The 13365-nt window shown below is 43.3% G+C and overlaps 1 protein-coding gene across 4 annotated transcripts in view; it reads left to right on the top strand.

Annotated features, from left to right (window-relative positions):
- The window catches only part of gtf2ird1 (GTF2I repeat domain containing 1), a 53287-nt gene that overhangs the window by 26402 nt on the left and 13520 nt on the right, over positions 1–13365 (top strand). For 3 of the 4 annotated variants that reach the window (XM_045717292.1, XM_014197864.2, XM_014197865.2), the window contains 2 exons: positions 341–402; positions 10746–10811. In XM_045717292.1, the coding sequence (XP_045573248.1) occupies positions 341–402; positions 10746–10811 (128 nt within the window). The remainder of the gene's footprint in view (positions 1–340; positions 403–10745; positions 10812–13365) is intronic. The other variant, XM_045717293.1, reaches the window with a different exon arrangement.

Raw genomic sequence — 13365 nt, 5'->3', positions numbered from 1 at the left:
ATTGTGACGCGCCCATGGTCTTGGTCACGTTCCAGGCTGACTACAATGCTGACATTCTATTACATCAACCGAAGGTTGCGTCATCAACTACGCAGTCGGCATCAGACTGCTATATAATATGATGTAGTTAACTGATATGTTCAACACCTGTCCAGGCGTTGTGAGATATGGAAGGCATCGAAAGTGTAGTCAGCCTGGAACATGGCCCTAGTCTGTGAATTGTTGTTGTATGAAGAGGATATAGGTGAAACGTTGTATATGTTGGTGCAGGAATAAAGGACAACCGGTTACTCTTTCTTTATGATGTTCTAACCATGTTTTGTTGTGGTTTCCTATCCAGGCCAGAACTTTTAACAGATCAAGTCAAGCTAGAGACGCCTCCTTTCCCGGCCTGTGATTCAGGTGAATACATCTTCATTCTAAATGCCAGTTGATTTAATAATTATATCACAGTTAATATAATTATTTACTGTTAAAAATAGTAAGTTTACAAACTAAATTAGTTAAATGTCAGTTCATTCCTGAATTGACTGAGTGTAAATGAGCCAAGCCCTCCTATTTTATTTTATAAGGATATATTTTAGTCCTAATTTGGACTAATCTTCCAAGAGTCCTTAAACGTTAAAATACAATTTATAATACGATTACATTTTCACATGTAACACACTGTTACAAACAAACATAATACACTGACATATTGACCCGATAAATACATTTACATTTACGTAATTTAGCAAACGCTCTTATCCAGAGCGACTTACAAATTGGTGCATTCACCTTATGATATCCAGTGGAACAACCACTTTACAATAGTACATCTATATCTTTTTTGGGGGGGAGGGTAGGGGGGGGAGGGTTAGAAGGATTACTTAATCCTATCCCAGGTATTCCTTAAAGAGGTGGGGTTTCAGGTGTCTCCGGAAGGTGGTGATTGACTCCGCTGTCCTGGCGTTGTGAGGGAGCTTGTTCCACCATTGGGGTGCCAGAGTGGGAACTGTGCTTCCGCAGAGGTAGGGAGGCGAGCAGGCCATAGGTGGATGAACGCAGTGCCCTTCTTTGGGTGTAGGGACTGATCAGAGCCTGAAGGTACGGAGGTGCCGTTCCCCTCACAGCTCCGTAGGCAAGCACCATGGTCTTGTAGCAGATGCGAGCTTCAACTGGAAGCCAGTGGAGTGTGTGGAGGAGCGGGGTGACGTGAGAGAACTTGGGAAGGTTGAACACCAGACGGGCTGCGGCGTTCTGGATGAGTTGTAGGGGTTTAGTGGCACGGGCAGGGAGCCCCGCCAACAGCGAGTTGCAGTAATCCAGACGGGAGATGACAAGTGCCTGGATTAGGACCTGCGCCGCTTCCTGTGTGAGGCATGGTCGTACTCTGCGAATGCTGTGGAGCATGAACCTACAGGATCGGGTCACCGCCTTGATGTTAGCGGAGAACGACAGGGTGTTGTCCAGGGTCACGCCAAGGCTCTTAGCACTCTGGGAGGAGGACACAATGGAGTTGTCAACCGTGATGGCGAGATCATGGAACGGGCAGTCCTTCCTCGGGAGGAAGAGCAGCTCCGTCTTGCCGAGGTTCAGCTTGAGGTGGTGATCCGTCATCCACACTGATATGTCTGCCAGACATGCAGAGATGCGATTCACCACCTGGTTATCAGAAGGGGGAAAGGAGAAGATTAATTGTGTGTCGTCTGCGTAGCAATGATAGGAGAGACCATGTGAGGATATGACAGAGCCAAGTGACTTGGTGTATAGCGAGAATAGGAGAGGGCCTAGAACTGAGCCCTGGGGGACCCCAGTGGTGAGAGCACGTGGTGCGGAGACGGATTCTCGCCATGCCACCTGGTAGGAGCGACCTGTCAGGTAGGACACAATCCAAGAGTGAGCCGCGCCGGAGATGCCCAACTCGGAGAGGGTGGAGAGGAGGATCTGATGGTTCACAGTATCAAAGGCAGCAGATAAGTCTAGAAGGATGAGAGCAGAGGAGAGAGAGTTAGCTTTAGCAGTGCGGCGAGCCTCCGTGACACATAGGAGAGCAGTCTCAGTTGAATGACCAGTCTTGAAACCTGACTGATTTGGATCAAGAAGGTCATTCTGAGAGAGATAGCAAGAGAGCTGGCCAAGGACGGCACGCTCAAGAGTTTTGGAGAGAAAAGAAAGAAGGGATACTGGTCTGTAGTTGTTGACATCGGAGGGATCGAGTGTAGGTTTTTTGAGAAGGGGTGCAACTCTCGCTCTCTTGAAGACGGAAGGGACGTAGCCAGCGGTCAAGGATGAGTTGATGAGCGAGGTGAGTTAAGGGAGTATGTCTCCGGAAATGGTCTGGAGAAGAGAGGAGGGGATAGAGTCAAGCGGGCAGGTTGTTGGGCGGCCGGCCGTCACAAGTCGCAAGATTTCATCTGGAGAGAGAGGGGACAAAGAGGTCAAAGCATAGGGTAGGGCTATGTGAGCAGGACCAGTGGTGTCGTTTGACTTAACAAACGAGGATCGGATGTCGTCAACCTTCTTTTCAAAATGGTTGACAAAGTCATCCGCAGAGAGGGAGGAGGGGGGGAGGGGGAGGAGGATTCAGGAGGGAGGAGAAGGTGGCAAAGAGCTTCCTAGGGTTAGAGGCAGATGCTTGGAATTTAGAGTGGTAGAAAGTGGCTTTAGCAGCAGAAACAGAGGAAGAAAATGTGGAGAGGAGGGAGTGAAAAGATGCCAGGTCCGCAGGGAGGCTAGTTTTCCTCCATTTCCGCTCGGCTGCCCGGAGCCCTGTTCTGTGAGCTTGCAATGAGTCGTCAAGCCACGGAGCTTGAGGGGAGGACCGAGCCGGCCGGGAGGATAGGGGACATAGAGAGTCAAAGGATGCAGAAAGGGAGGAGAGGAGGGTTGAGGAGGCAGAATCAAGAGATTGGTTGGAGAAGGATTGAGCTGAGGGAAGAGATGATAGGATGGAAGAGGAGAGAGTAGCAGGAGAGAGAGAGCGCAGGTTGCGACGGCGCAGTACCATTTGAGTAGGGGCAGAGTGAGTAGTGTTGGAGTAGTGTTGGAGGGGCAGTGTGAGTAGCGAGAGGGAAAAGGATACAAGGTTGTGGTCAGAGACTTGGAGGGGAGTTGCAGTGAGATTAGTAGAAGAACAACATCTAGTAAAGATGAGGTCAAGCGTATTGCCTGCCTTGTGAGTAGGGGGGGACGGTGAGAGGGTGAGGTCAAAAGAGGAGAGGAGTGGAAAGAAGGAGGCAGAGAGAAATTAGTCAAAGGTAGACGTAGGGAGGTTAAAGTCACCCAGAATTGTGAGGGGTGAGCCATCCTCAGGAAAGGAACTTATCAAGGCGTCAAGCTCATTGATGAACTCTCCAAGGGAACCTGGAGGGCGATAAATTATAAGGATGTTAAGCTTGAATGGGCTAGTGACTGTGACAGCATGGGATTCAAAGGAGGAGATAGACAGATGGGTCAGGGGAGAAAGAGAGAATGTATACTTTAACAGTCTGAAATGTATAGATTGATTCCTTCATCTACCATAGTCCTGCACAACCTTTCAATTTATTATATTTAAATGGTTCTAAAGTATTGTTTGAATTTATATATTGAAAGGTTTCTGGTTTGCTCAGATTAAAATTATACCATTTCTTTATTGCTCTGAATCTCAATGTTATTTAGCCTATTTGTCTCTTCTGTCTGTATAAAACATAGATGGTGGACAATCTATTCCTAGTATTTAGTGAATGTCTGTCTCTTACCAACGGAATACTGTTGTGAATGGAGTTTGGCCGTTTTAAATGGTGTACATTGTGAAATAAAATAAGCATGTTTTTTCAATTATCTTGTTGATAGATGACCAACCAAGAGCATTGTGCATGACTACAACAGAAGAACCATATCTGCAACTTAAAACAATCCTTGCTGCTTTGTTCTGTGCAATCTGCAGCCTCCTAATTTCACTTGCTGATACATTTCCCTACACAACAGAACAGTAGTTCACCTGACTCCCAGTTAATACCAGCAGCATACCGTCCTGCATCCCACTGCTGGCTTGCTTCTGAAGCTAAGCAGGGTTGACCCTGGTCAGTCCCTGGATGGGAGACCAGATGCTGCTGGAAGTGGTGTTGGAGGGCCAGTAGGAGGCACTCTTTCCTCTGGTCTAAAAAAATATCCCAATGCCCCAGGGATGGGTGTCCTGACTCTCTGAGGTCATTAAAGATCCCATGGCACTTATTGTTAGAGTAGGAGTGTTAACCCTGGTGTCCTGGCTAAATTCTCAAGCTATCCTTCATACCATCATGGTCACCTAATCATCCCTAGCTTACAATTGGCTCATTCATCCCCCTCCTCTCCCCTGTAACTATTCCCCAGATCGTTGCTGTACATGAGAAGGTGTTAACTTACCTGGTAAAATAAATAAAAAATGCTTGGGTTGTTTGCTTAAGAATCTTTCCCAGTAAATATTTAGCTATCATGCATGCATGCATTTTTTTTAAATAGATGAGTTATGTGAGACGACCATGATAAACAGTTGTCTAGCTGCATCCCTAGTAGTTTGGCTTCTGACACTTCCTCAATTTGTACTCCCCCCATACTTAATTCTATCCCATGCTGTGTTGGCCTTTTCCTGGTGGAACAGACCAACATAACCTTGGTTTTCAAAACAAGTTTGTTCTGGCAAACCCACTCCCTGATATTTCCCAGATCTACTTGTAGAGCTTGCTGAACCTGTTGAACCAATTGTCTTGCTGTATAAATTGTAGCATCAAATATAGTAGCTTGAGTTTCAGATAAGGCATGAGGAAGTAAAGAAGGGGCCCAAGGCAACTGCCCTGCGGTATTCCACAGCTTAAAGTATGAGTGGAAGAAAACAACCAATTGATATAGGTGGATTGTTTCCTGTCAGTTAGATATGACTGTACCCAATTCAATGCTGCCTCCTTAAACCCATAATGCAATAATTTTGTCTAAATTATTTAATGAGCCACTAAATCAAATGCTACACAAAAATCTAAAAATAGTAAATCAACAAACCTGCCATTATCCATAGCATTGAGCCACTGGTCAGTCATGTCAACCAATGCAGTGGTAGTGGAATGGTTTTTGCGATAAGCATGCTGATTGGCTGTGATCAGATCATTCTTTTCCATATACTCCCATATTTGTCTACTCAAAATACCCTCCAATATCTTACTGAGTGAAGGGAGTAGACTGATTGGTTGACTATTGGCAGGAATGGGTTCTTTGCTGTTTTCGGGATTAGCATGCTTCTATACATTTGGAAATGTCCCCTTTTCCAGTGACCAGTTAAATATGTAGCATGGCAAGAAAAAGTATGTGAACCCTTTGGAAATACCTGGATTTCTGCATAAATTGGTCATGAAATTTGATCTGAACTTCATCTAGGTCACAACAATAGATAAACACAGTCTGCTTAAACTAATAACACACAAACAATGATATGTTTTCATGTCTTTACTGAACACACTGTGTAAACATTCACAGTGCAGGGTGGAAAAAGTATGTGAACACTTGGATTTAATAACTGGTTGACCCTACTTTGGCAGCAATAACCTCAACCAAACGTTTTCTGTAGTTGCGGATCAGACCTGCACAACGGTCAGGAGGAATTTTGGACCATTCCTTTTTACAAAACTGTTTCAGTACAGCAATATTCTTGGGATGTCTGGTGTGAATGGGTTTGAGGTCAGGACTCTGACTGGGCCACTCCAGAAGGAAAAATGTATTGTGTTGAAGCCATTCTGTTGTTGATTTATTTCAGTGTTTTGGGTCGTTGTCCTGTTGCATCACCCAATTTCTGTTGAGCTTAAATTGGCGGACAGATAGCCTTACATTCTCCTACAAAATGTCTTGATAAACATGGGAATTCATTTTTCCATAGCCTATAGCAAGCTGTCCAGGCCCTGAGGCATCAAAGCAGCCCCAAACCATGATGCTCCCTCCACCATACTTTACAGTTGGGATGAGATATTGATGTTGGTGTGCTGTACCTTTTTTTCTCCACACATAGTGTTGTGTCTTCCTTCCAAACAACTCAACTGTAGTTTCATCTTTCCACAGAATATTTTGCCAGTAGCGCTGTGGAACATCCAGGTGCACTTTTGCAAACTTCAGATGTGCAGCAATGTTTTTTTTAGACAGCAGTGGCTTCATCTGTGGTGTCCTCCCATGAACACCATCCTTGTTTAGTGTTTTACGTATCGTAGACTTGTCAACAGAGATGTTAGCATGTTCCAGAGATTTCTCTAAGTCTTTAGCTGACACTCTAGGATTCTTCTTAACCGCCTTGAGCGTTCTGTGCTGTGCTCTTGCAGTCATCTTTGCAGGATGGCCACTCCTAGGGAGAGTAGCAACAGTGCTGAACTTTCTCCATTTATAGACAGTTTGTCTTACCGCGGACTTATGAACATCAAGGCTTTTAGAGATACTTTTGTAACCCTTTCCAGATTTATGCAAGTCAACAATTCTTAATCTTAGGTCATCTGAAATCTCTTTTGTTCACATCAGGTAATGCTTCTTGTGAATAGCAAATTCAAATTTTGTCTCATTGATTGGGCTCCAGGTTAGCTGACTCCTGACTCCAATTAGCTTTTGGAGAAGTCATTAGCCTAGGGGTTCACATACTTTTTTCAACCTACACTGTGAATCTTTAAATGGTGTATTCAATATCGACAAGAAAAATACAATAATTTGTGTGTTATTAGATTAAGCACACTATTTTTGTTTATTGTTGTGACTGAGATGAAGATCAGATCAAATTTGATAACCAATTTAAGCAGATATCCAGGTAATTACAAGGGGTTAACATACTTTTTCTTGCCACTGTATTTCAGTGGAGCTGCTATCTGGGGAGCAGCATAGCAAAGTAAAAAATTGATTTACCATTGGGTAATGGCTTCAATAGGTTTAACCTGTTTGGGATAGGGGGCAGTATTTTCACGGCCGGATAAAAAAAATTCCCGATTTAATCTGGTTACTACTCCTGCCAGGAACTAGAATATGCATATAATTAGTAGATTTGGATATAAAACACTCTAAAGTTTCTAAAACTGTTTGAATGGTGTCTGTGAGTATAACAGAACTCATACGGCAGGCCAAAACCTGAGAAGATTCCATACAGGAAGTGCCCTGTCTGACTATTTGTTGTCCTTCTGTAGCATCTCTATCGAAAATACAGCATCTGTGCTGTAACGTGACATTTTCTAAGGCTCCATTGGCTCTCAGAAGGCGCCAGAAAGTGGAATGGGGTGTCTTCTGTCTCTGGGCGAAAAACAGCAGGAGAATTTGTTAGTGGTCAGCCTGGGAACAGTGAGACTGAGTGGCGCATTCACGAGAATTCTCAATTTTTCTCTTTCAGCCTTTGAATGAACACAATGTCGCCCGGTTGGAATATTATCGCTAGTTTATGAGAAAAATAGCATAAAAATTGATTTTAAACAGCGTTTGACATGCTTCGAAGTACGGTAATGGAATATTTTGAAATGTTTTCTCACGAAATGTGCTCGCGCGTCACCCTTCGGATAGTGACCTGAACGCGCGAACAAAACGGAGGTATTTGGATATAACTATGGATTATTTGGAACCAAAACAACATTTGTTGTTGAAGTAGAATGTCACGGTTGTCGTAGGGTAGAATGGACCAAAACGCAACAGGAATATGTGCACTCATCTTTTATTAAATGGACAAAGGTAAACCAAAACAAACACGTTCACAAAAAACACAACGACGAATAACAGGCCGGTAAGGCACAAAGCTATACACAGTACAATCTCCCACAAAAAACCCATGAAAACAAACTCCTAATTATAGGACCTTCAATCAGAAGCAACGATAACCAGCTGCTTCCAATTGAAGGTCCAACCCCAATAAATTAAACATAGAAATAGACTAGACAGAACATAGAAATACACTAACATAGAACAGTGCCCAAAAACCCCGGAATACATAAATCAAACACCCCTCTACATAGACACACACCCTGAACCACATAAACCAAATACCCCCTGCCACGTCCTGACCAAACTACAATAACAAATAACCCCTATACTGGTCAGGATGTGACAGTACCCCCTCCCCAAAGGTGCAGACCCCGGATGCACCTCACACAAATAAAACAAAAATCACCCCAAAACAAAAATAAAAATAAATCCCCTAAACTAAAGGGAGGGTGGCTGCCGTCACTGACGGCTCCTGTGCTACACCCCCCCCCTCCCCAAACCTCCTACAGTGGAGGTGGCTTAGGCTCAGGCCTTAATCCCCTCCCGGACCAAACCACCCCCACTGCATACCTCTGCCTGAGGCCAGTCACTGAAGACCCTGGACTGGGCTCTGGGAGCTCTGGACTGTAGGCCGACTCACTCGGTTCCGGGCTGTAGGCCGACTCACTCGGTTCCGGGCTGTAGGCCGACTCACTCGGTTCCGGGCTGTAGGCCGACTCACTCGGTTTCGGGCTGTAGGCCGACTCACTCGGTTCCGGGCTGTAGGCCGACTCACTCGGTTCCGGGCTGTAGGCCGTCTCACTCGGTTCCGGACTATATACTGTTGCTGGATACTCTGGACGGGGCGCTGTCGTCGGACACTCTGGACGGGGCGCTGTCGTCGGACACTCTGGACGGGGCGCTGTCGTCGGAAGCTCGGGACTGAGCTGATGCACTGGAAGCCTAGTGCGTGGGGCTGGTAGTGGAGGTACCAGACTGGGGACACGCACCTCAGGGCTAGTGCGGGGAGCAGGAACAGGACGAGTTGGACTGGGCTGACGCACTGGAAGCCTAGTGTGTGGTGCTGGTACTGGAGGTATCAGACTGGAGACACGCACTTCAAGGCTAGTGCGAGGAGCGGGAAACACTGGACCGTAGAGGCACACTGGCGGTCTCGAGCGCAGGACTGGCACCGCCCGTACTGGCTGAGTGCCCACTTCCCCCTGGCAAATGCGGGGCGCTGGCACTGCGCACACCGGCCTGAAAATACTTGGCCTTGCCACAGTACGCATTACCCCTAAGCACGGGACCTGTCCAGTCATATGTTGCCTAAAAAAAGCACGGGGATTTGGCTTGGGGCTTAATCCTCGCCCAGCCAAACTACCCGTGTGCCCCCCCATTTTTTTTTTATTGGGGCTGCCTCTCGGGCTCCCTTAACTCCTCCATAGCCCTGGAAATGCCCATGCCCATCTCCGCCCATGTCCATCCTTCTTCCTCATGCTCCTTACCCCGCTGCTTGGTCCATTTGTGGTGGGAGATTCTGTCACGGTTGTTGTAGGGTAGAGTGGACCAAAATGCAGCAGGAATATGTGCACTCATCTTCTTTTATTAAATGGACAAAGAAGGTAAACCAAAACAAACAAGTACACAAAAAAACACAACAACGAATAACAGGCCGGTAAGGCACAAAGCTATACACAGCACAATCTCCCACAAAAAAAGCCCCCCATGAAACAAACTCCTAATTATAGGACCTTCAATCAGAAGCAACGATAACCAGCTGCTTCCAATTGAAGGTCCAACCCCAATAAACTAAACATATAAATAGACTAGACTAGACAGAACATAGAAATACACTAACATAGAACAGTGCCCAAAAACCCCGGAATACATAAATCAAACACCCCTCTACATAGACACACACCCCGAACCACATAAACCAAATACCCCCTGCCACGTCCTGACCAAACTACAATAACAAATAACCCCTATACTGGTCAGGGCGTGACATAGAAGTCCTGGGAGTGCATTCTGACGAAGAACAGCAAAGGTAATCCAATTTTTCTAATAGTAATTCTGAGTTTAGGTTGTCCCAAACTTGGTGGGTGTCAAAATAGCTAGCCGTGATGGCCGGGCTATGTACTCAGAATATTGCAAAATGTGCTTTCGCCGAAAAGCTATTTTAAAATCTGACACCGCGATTGCATAAAGGAGTTCTGTATCTATAATTCTTAAAATAATTGTTATGTTTTTTGTGAACGTTTATCATGAGTAATTTAGTAAATTCACCGGAAGTTTGCGGTGGATATGCTAGTTCTGAACATCACATGCTAATGTAAAAAGCTGGTTTTTGATATAAATATGAACTTGATTGAACAAAACATGCATGTATTGTATAACATAATGTCCTAGGAGTGTCATCTGATGAAGATCATCAAAGGTTAGTGCTGCATTTAGCTGTGGTTTGGGTTTTTGTGACATATATGCTTGCTTTGAAAATGGCTGTGATTATTTTTGGCAGGGTTCTCTCCTGACATAATCTAATGTTTTGCTTTCGCTGTAAAGCCTTTTTGAAATCGGACAATGTGATTAGATTAACGAGAGTCTTGTCTCTAAAATGGTGTAAAATAGCTAGCGGAACGTCTGTCCTTAAGAAGTTAACACCTCCTCTACTTACAGCTTTGTAGATTAAAATAGCATTTTTTTTGCTCAGAATATGATCATCAATCTATTGGACAATAGCTTGTTTGGAAGAATGGGTGTTTACATTATCGCTCAGTAAATACATTTGTAAAAATAAATTACTGGGGCATGATTGTCCATTACCCCAGTGAGCAAATCTTTAAGCAACCCTTAGCCTACAAATGTTGAGCGCATAGAATTACAATTGACTCAGTAATTAAATATTATTAACGCTGTAATTAATTAGAATTAACTGGTAATTCCACGGTGGAACCAGTGGTTAGGATCCATATTTTTCAATGTGGCTTTTAGATAGGTCTGGTGAACTGGATGTATTCACTGCAAGTTTAGACAACTCTGCTGATATATTTTTTCCACAGACCTAGACTCCAAAGATGCTTTGACAGAAGATGCAGGGGCCGATTCGAAGAGACCAGGCTTCTCAGGTAACAGGGAGACTGTCACAGTCGTCGAAAGGATTAGACCAAGGCGCAGCGTGTATAGTGCTCATCTTTAGATTTTAATGAATGCACTTCAAACAACAAAATAACAAACGCTTAACAGTTCCGTCAGGTACAACAACTAAACGGAAAGTAACCACCCACAAAACCCAAAGGAAAACAGGCTGCCTAAGTATGGCTTCCAATCAGAGACAACGAAAGACACCTACCTCCTATTGGAAACCATACTCGGCCAAACATGGAAAACGAAACATAGAAATAGAAAACTAGAACAAATTCCCCTAGAAACAAAAAAAACCAAAACACACAAAACAACCCCCCTGCCACACCCTGACCATTCTACTATGGCAAATGACCCTTGCCATAGTGACCCTTGCCCTTGCCACGTGACAGAGAACAAATACTTGAGCCAATATCAGTAGATTACTTTGCCCTCCAATACTTTGAGCAATACATAGTCGAGTACTTATGGAGTCCTGATTAGGATTTGTTTTTCCTCTTGCTTGTTCACTTAAAAACAAGAGAAGTGCTATTTAAATGCTGCAATTCAGCTTCAAGCTATCTATAGAAGATACAGGAATGTTTATGGGGGAGGTGTTGCTGTATATATTCAGAGCCATATGCCTGTAATGCTTAGAAAATATCTTATGTCAAGTGTTATTGAAGTGTTGTGGTTGCAGGTTTACTTGGCACATCTAAAGCCTTTTCTTTTGGGCTGTGGCTATAGGCCACCAAGTGCTAACAGTCAGTATCTAAATAATATGTGTCAAATGCTTAATAGCGTATGTGATGTAAACTGGGAGGTCTACTTTCTTGGGGACCTGAATAGTGACTGGTTTTCATCAAGCTGTCCGCTCAAGAGGAAACTTCTCACTGTAACCAGTGCCTGTAATCTCGTTCAGGTTATTAATCATCCAGGGTGTTTACAAACACTACAGGAACAAGATCATCCACATGTATTGATCACATTTTTACTAATAATGTAGAACTTTGTTCTAAAGCTCAGTGGTGGAAAAGTACTAAATTGTCATACTTGAGTAAAAGTAAAGATACCTTAATAGAAAATGACTAAAATAAAAGTGAAAGTCACCCAGTAAAATACTACTTGAGTAAAAGTCTAAATGTATTTGGTTTTAAATATACTGAAGCATCAAAAGTAAATGTAGTTGCTAAAATATACTTAAGTATCAAAAGTAAAAGTATGAATAATCTAAAATTCCTTATATTGAGCAAAACCAGACAGCAACATTTAAACATTTTTTTTTTTTACTGATAGCCAGGGTCACACTCCAACACACAGACATCATTTAAAAACAAATCATTTGTGTTTAGTAAGTCCGCCAGATCAGAGGAAGTAGGGATGACCAGGGATGTTCTCTTGATAAGTGTGCGAATTAGACCATTTTCTGTCCTGCTAAGCATTCAAAATGTAACAAGTACTTTTTGGTGTCAGGGAAACTGTATGGAGTACAAAGTACTTCATTTTCTTTAGGAATGTAGTGAAGTAAAAGTAAAAGTTGTCAAAAATATAAATAGTAAAGTACAGATAGCTGCAAAAACTACTTAAGTAGAACTTTCAAGTATTTTTACTTAAGTACTTTACACCACTGCTAAAGCTGTATCTGTACCCATTGGATAGAGTGATCACAATATTGTGGCTATATCCAGGAAAGCCAAAGTTCCAAAAGCTGGGCCTAAAATAGTGTAAAAGATTTTGCAGTCACTCTTATGTGGATGATGTAAAGAATATTTGTTGGTCTGATGTGATTAATAAGGAGCATCCAGATGCTGCACTTGAGGAATTTATGAAATTGCTTCTTCCAATTATTGATAAACATGCACCTGTTAAGAAACTGACTGTTAGAATTGTTAAGGCTTCGTGGATTGATGAGGAATTGAAAAACTGTAGGAGTGGCTAAAAAGTCTGGCTGCACATCTGACTGACTTACTTACTGAAAATTGAGAAATTATATGTCTAAACTCAACAAAAAGAAGAAGAAAATGTATTATGAAGCCAAGATCAATGATGGAAAAAAACTTGAGTACTTCAAATAAAATTATGGGCAGAAAGACAAATTCAACTCCATCTTTTAGTCAGATGGCTTTTTTATCACAAAACCATTTGATGTTGCCATTGGCAAAGTGGGCAAACTTAGGCAGGAAATGCCAACAACGAAAAGTGAGCCATTGTGCGCATGCATAAAAAAACTAATGATGAAAGAAAAGCATTGCAAGTTTGAATTTTGTAAAGTTAGTGTGGAAAGGTGGGGAAATTATTGTTAACGATCAATAATGATAAACCTCCTGGCATTGACAACTTAGATGGAAAGCTACTGAGGATGGTAGCTGACTCTATAGCCACTCCTATCTGTCTTATTTTTAATCTGAGCCAAGAGGAAAGTATTTGTCCTCAGGCCTGGAGGGAAGCCAAAGTAATTCCACTACCCAAGAGTGGTAAAGCGGCCTTTACTGATTCTAACAGCAGACCTATAAGCTTGCTGCCAGCTCTTAGCAAACTGTTGAAAAGAATTGTGTTTGA

Source organism: Salmo salar, chromosome ssa04 (assembly GCF_905237065.1).
Source record: "Salmo salar chromosome ssa04, Ssal_v3.1, whole genome shotgun sequence".
NCBI classification, from domain to species: domain Eukaryota; kingdom Metazoa; phylum Chordata; class Actinopteri; order Salmoniformes; family Salmonidae; genus Salmo; species Salmo salar.
The sequence above is the reverse complement of the archived record's forward strand: the minus strand, read 5'-3'. Positions and strand labels throughout refer to the sequence as shown.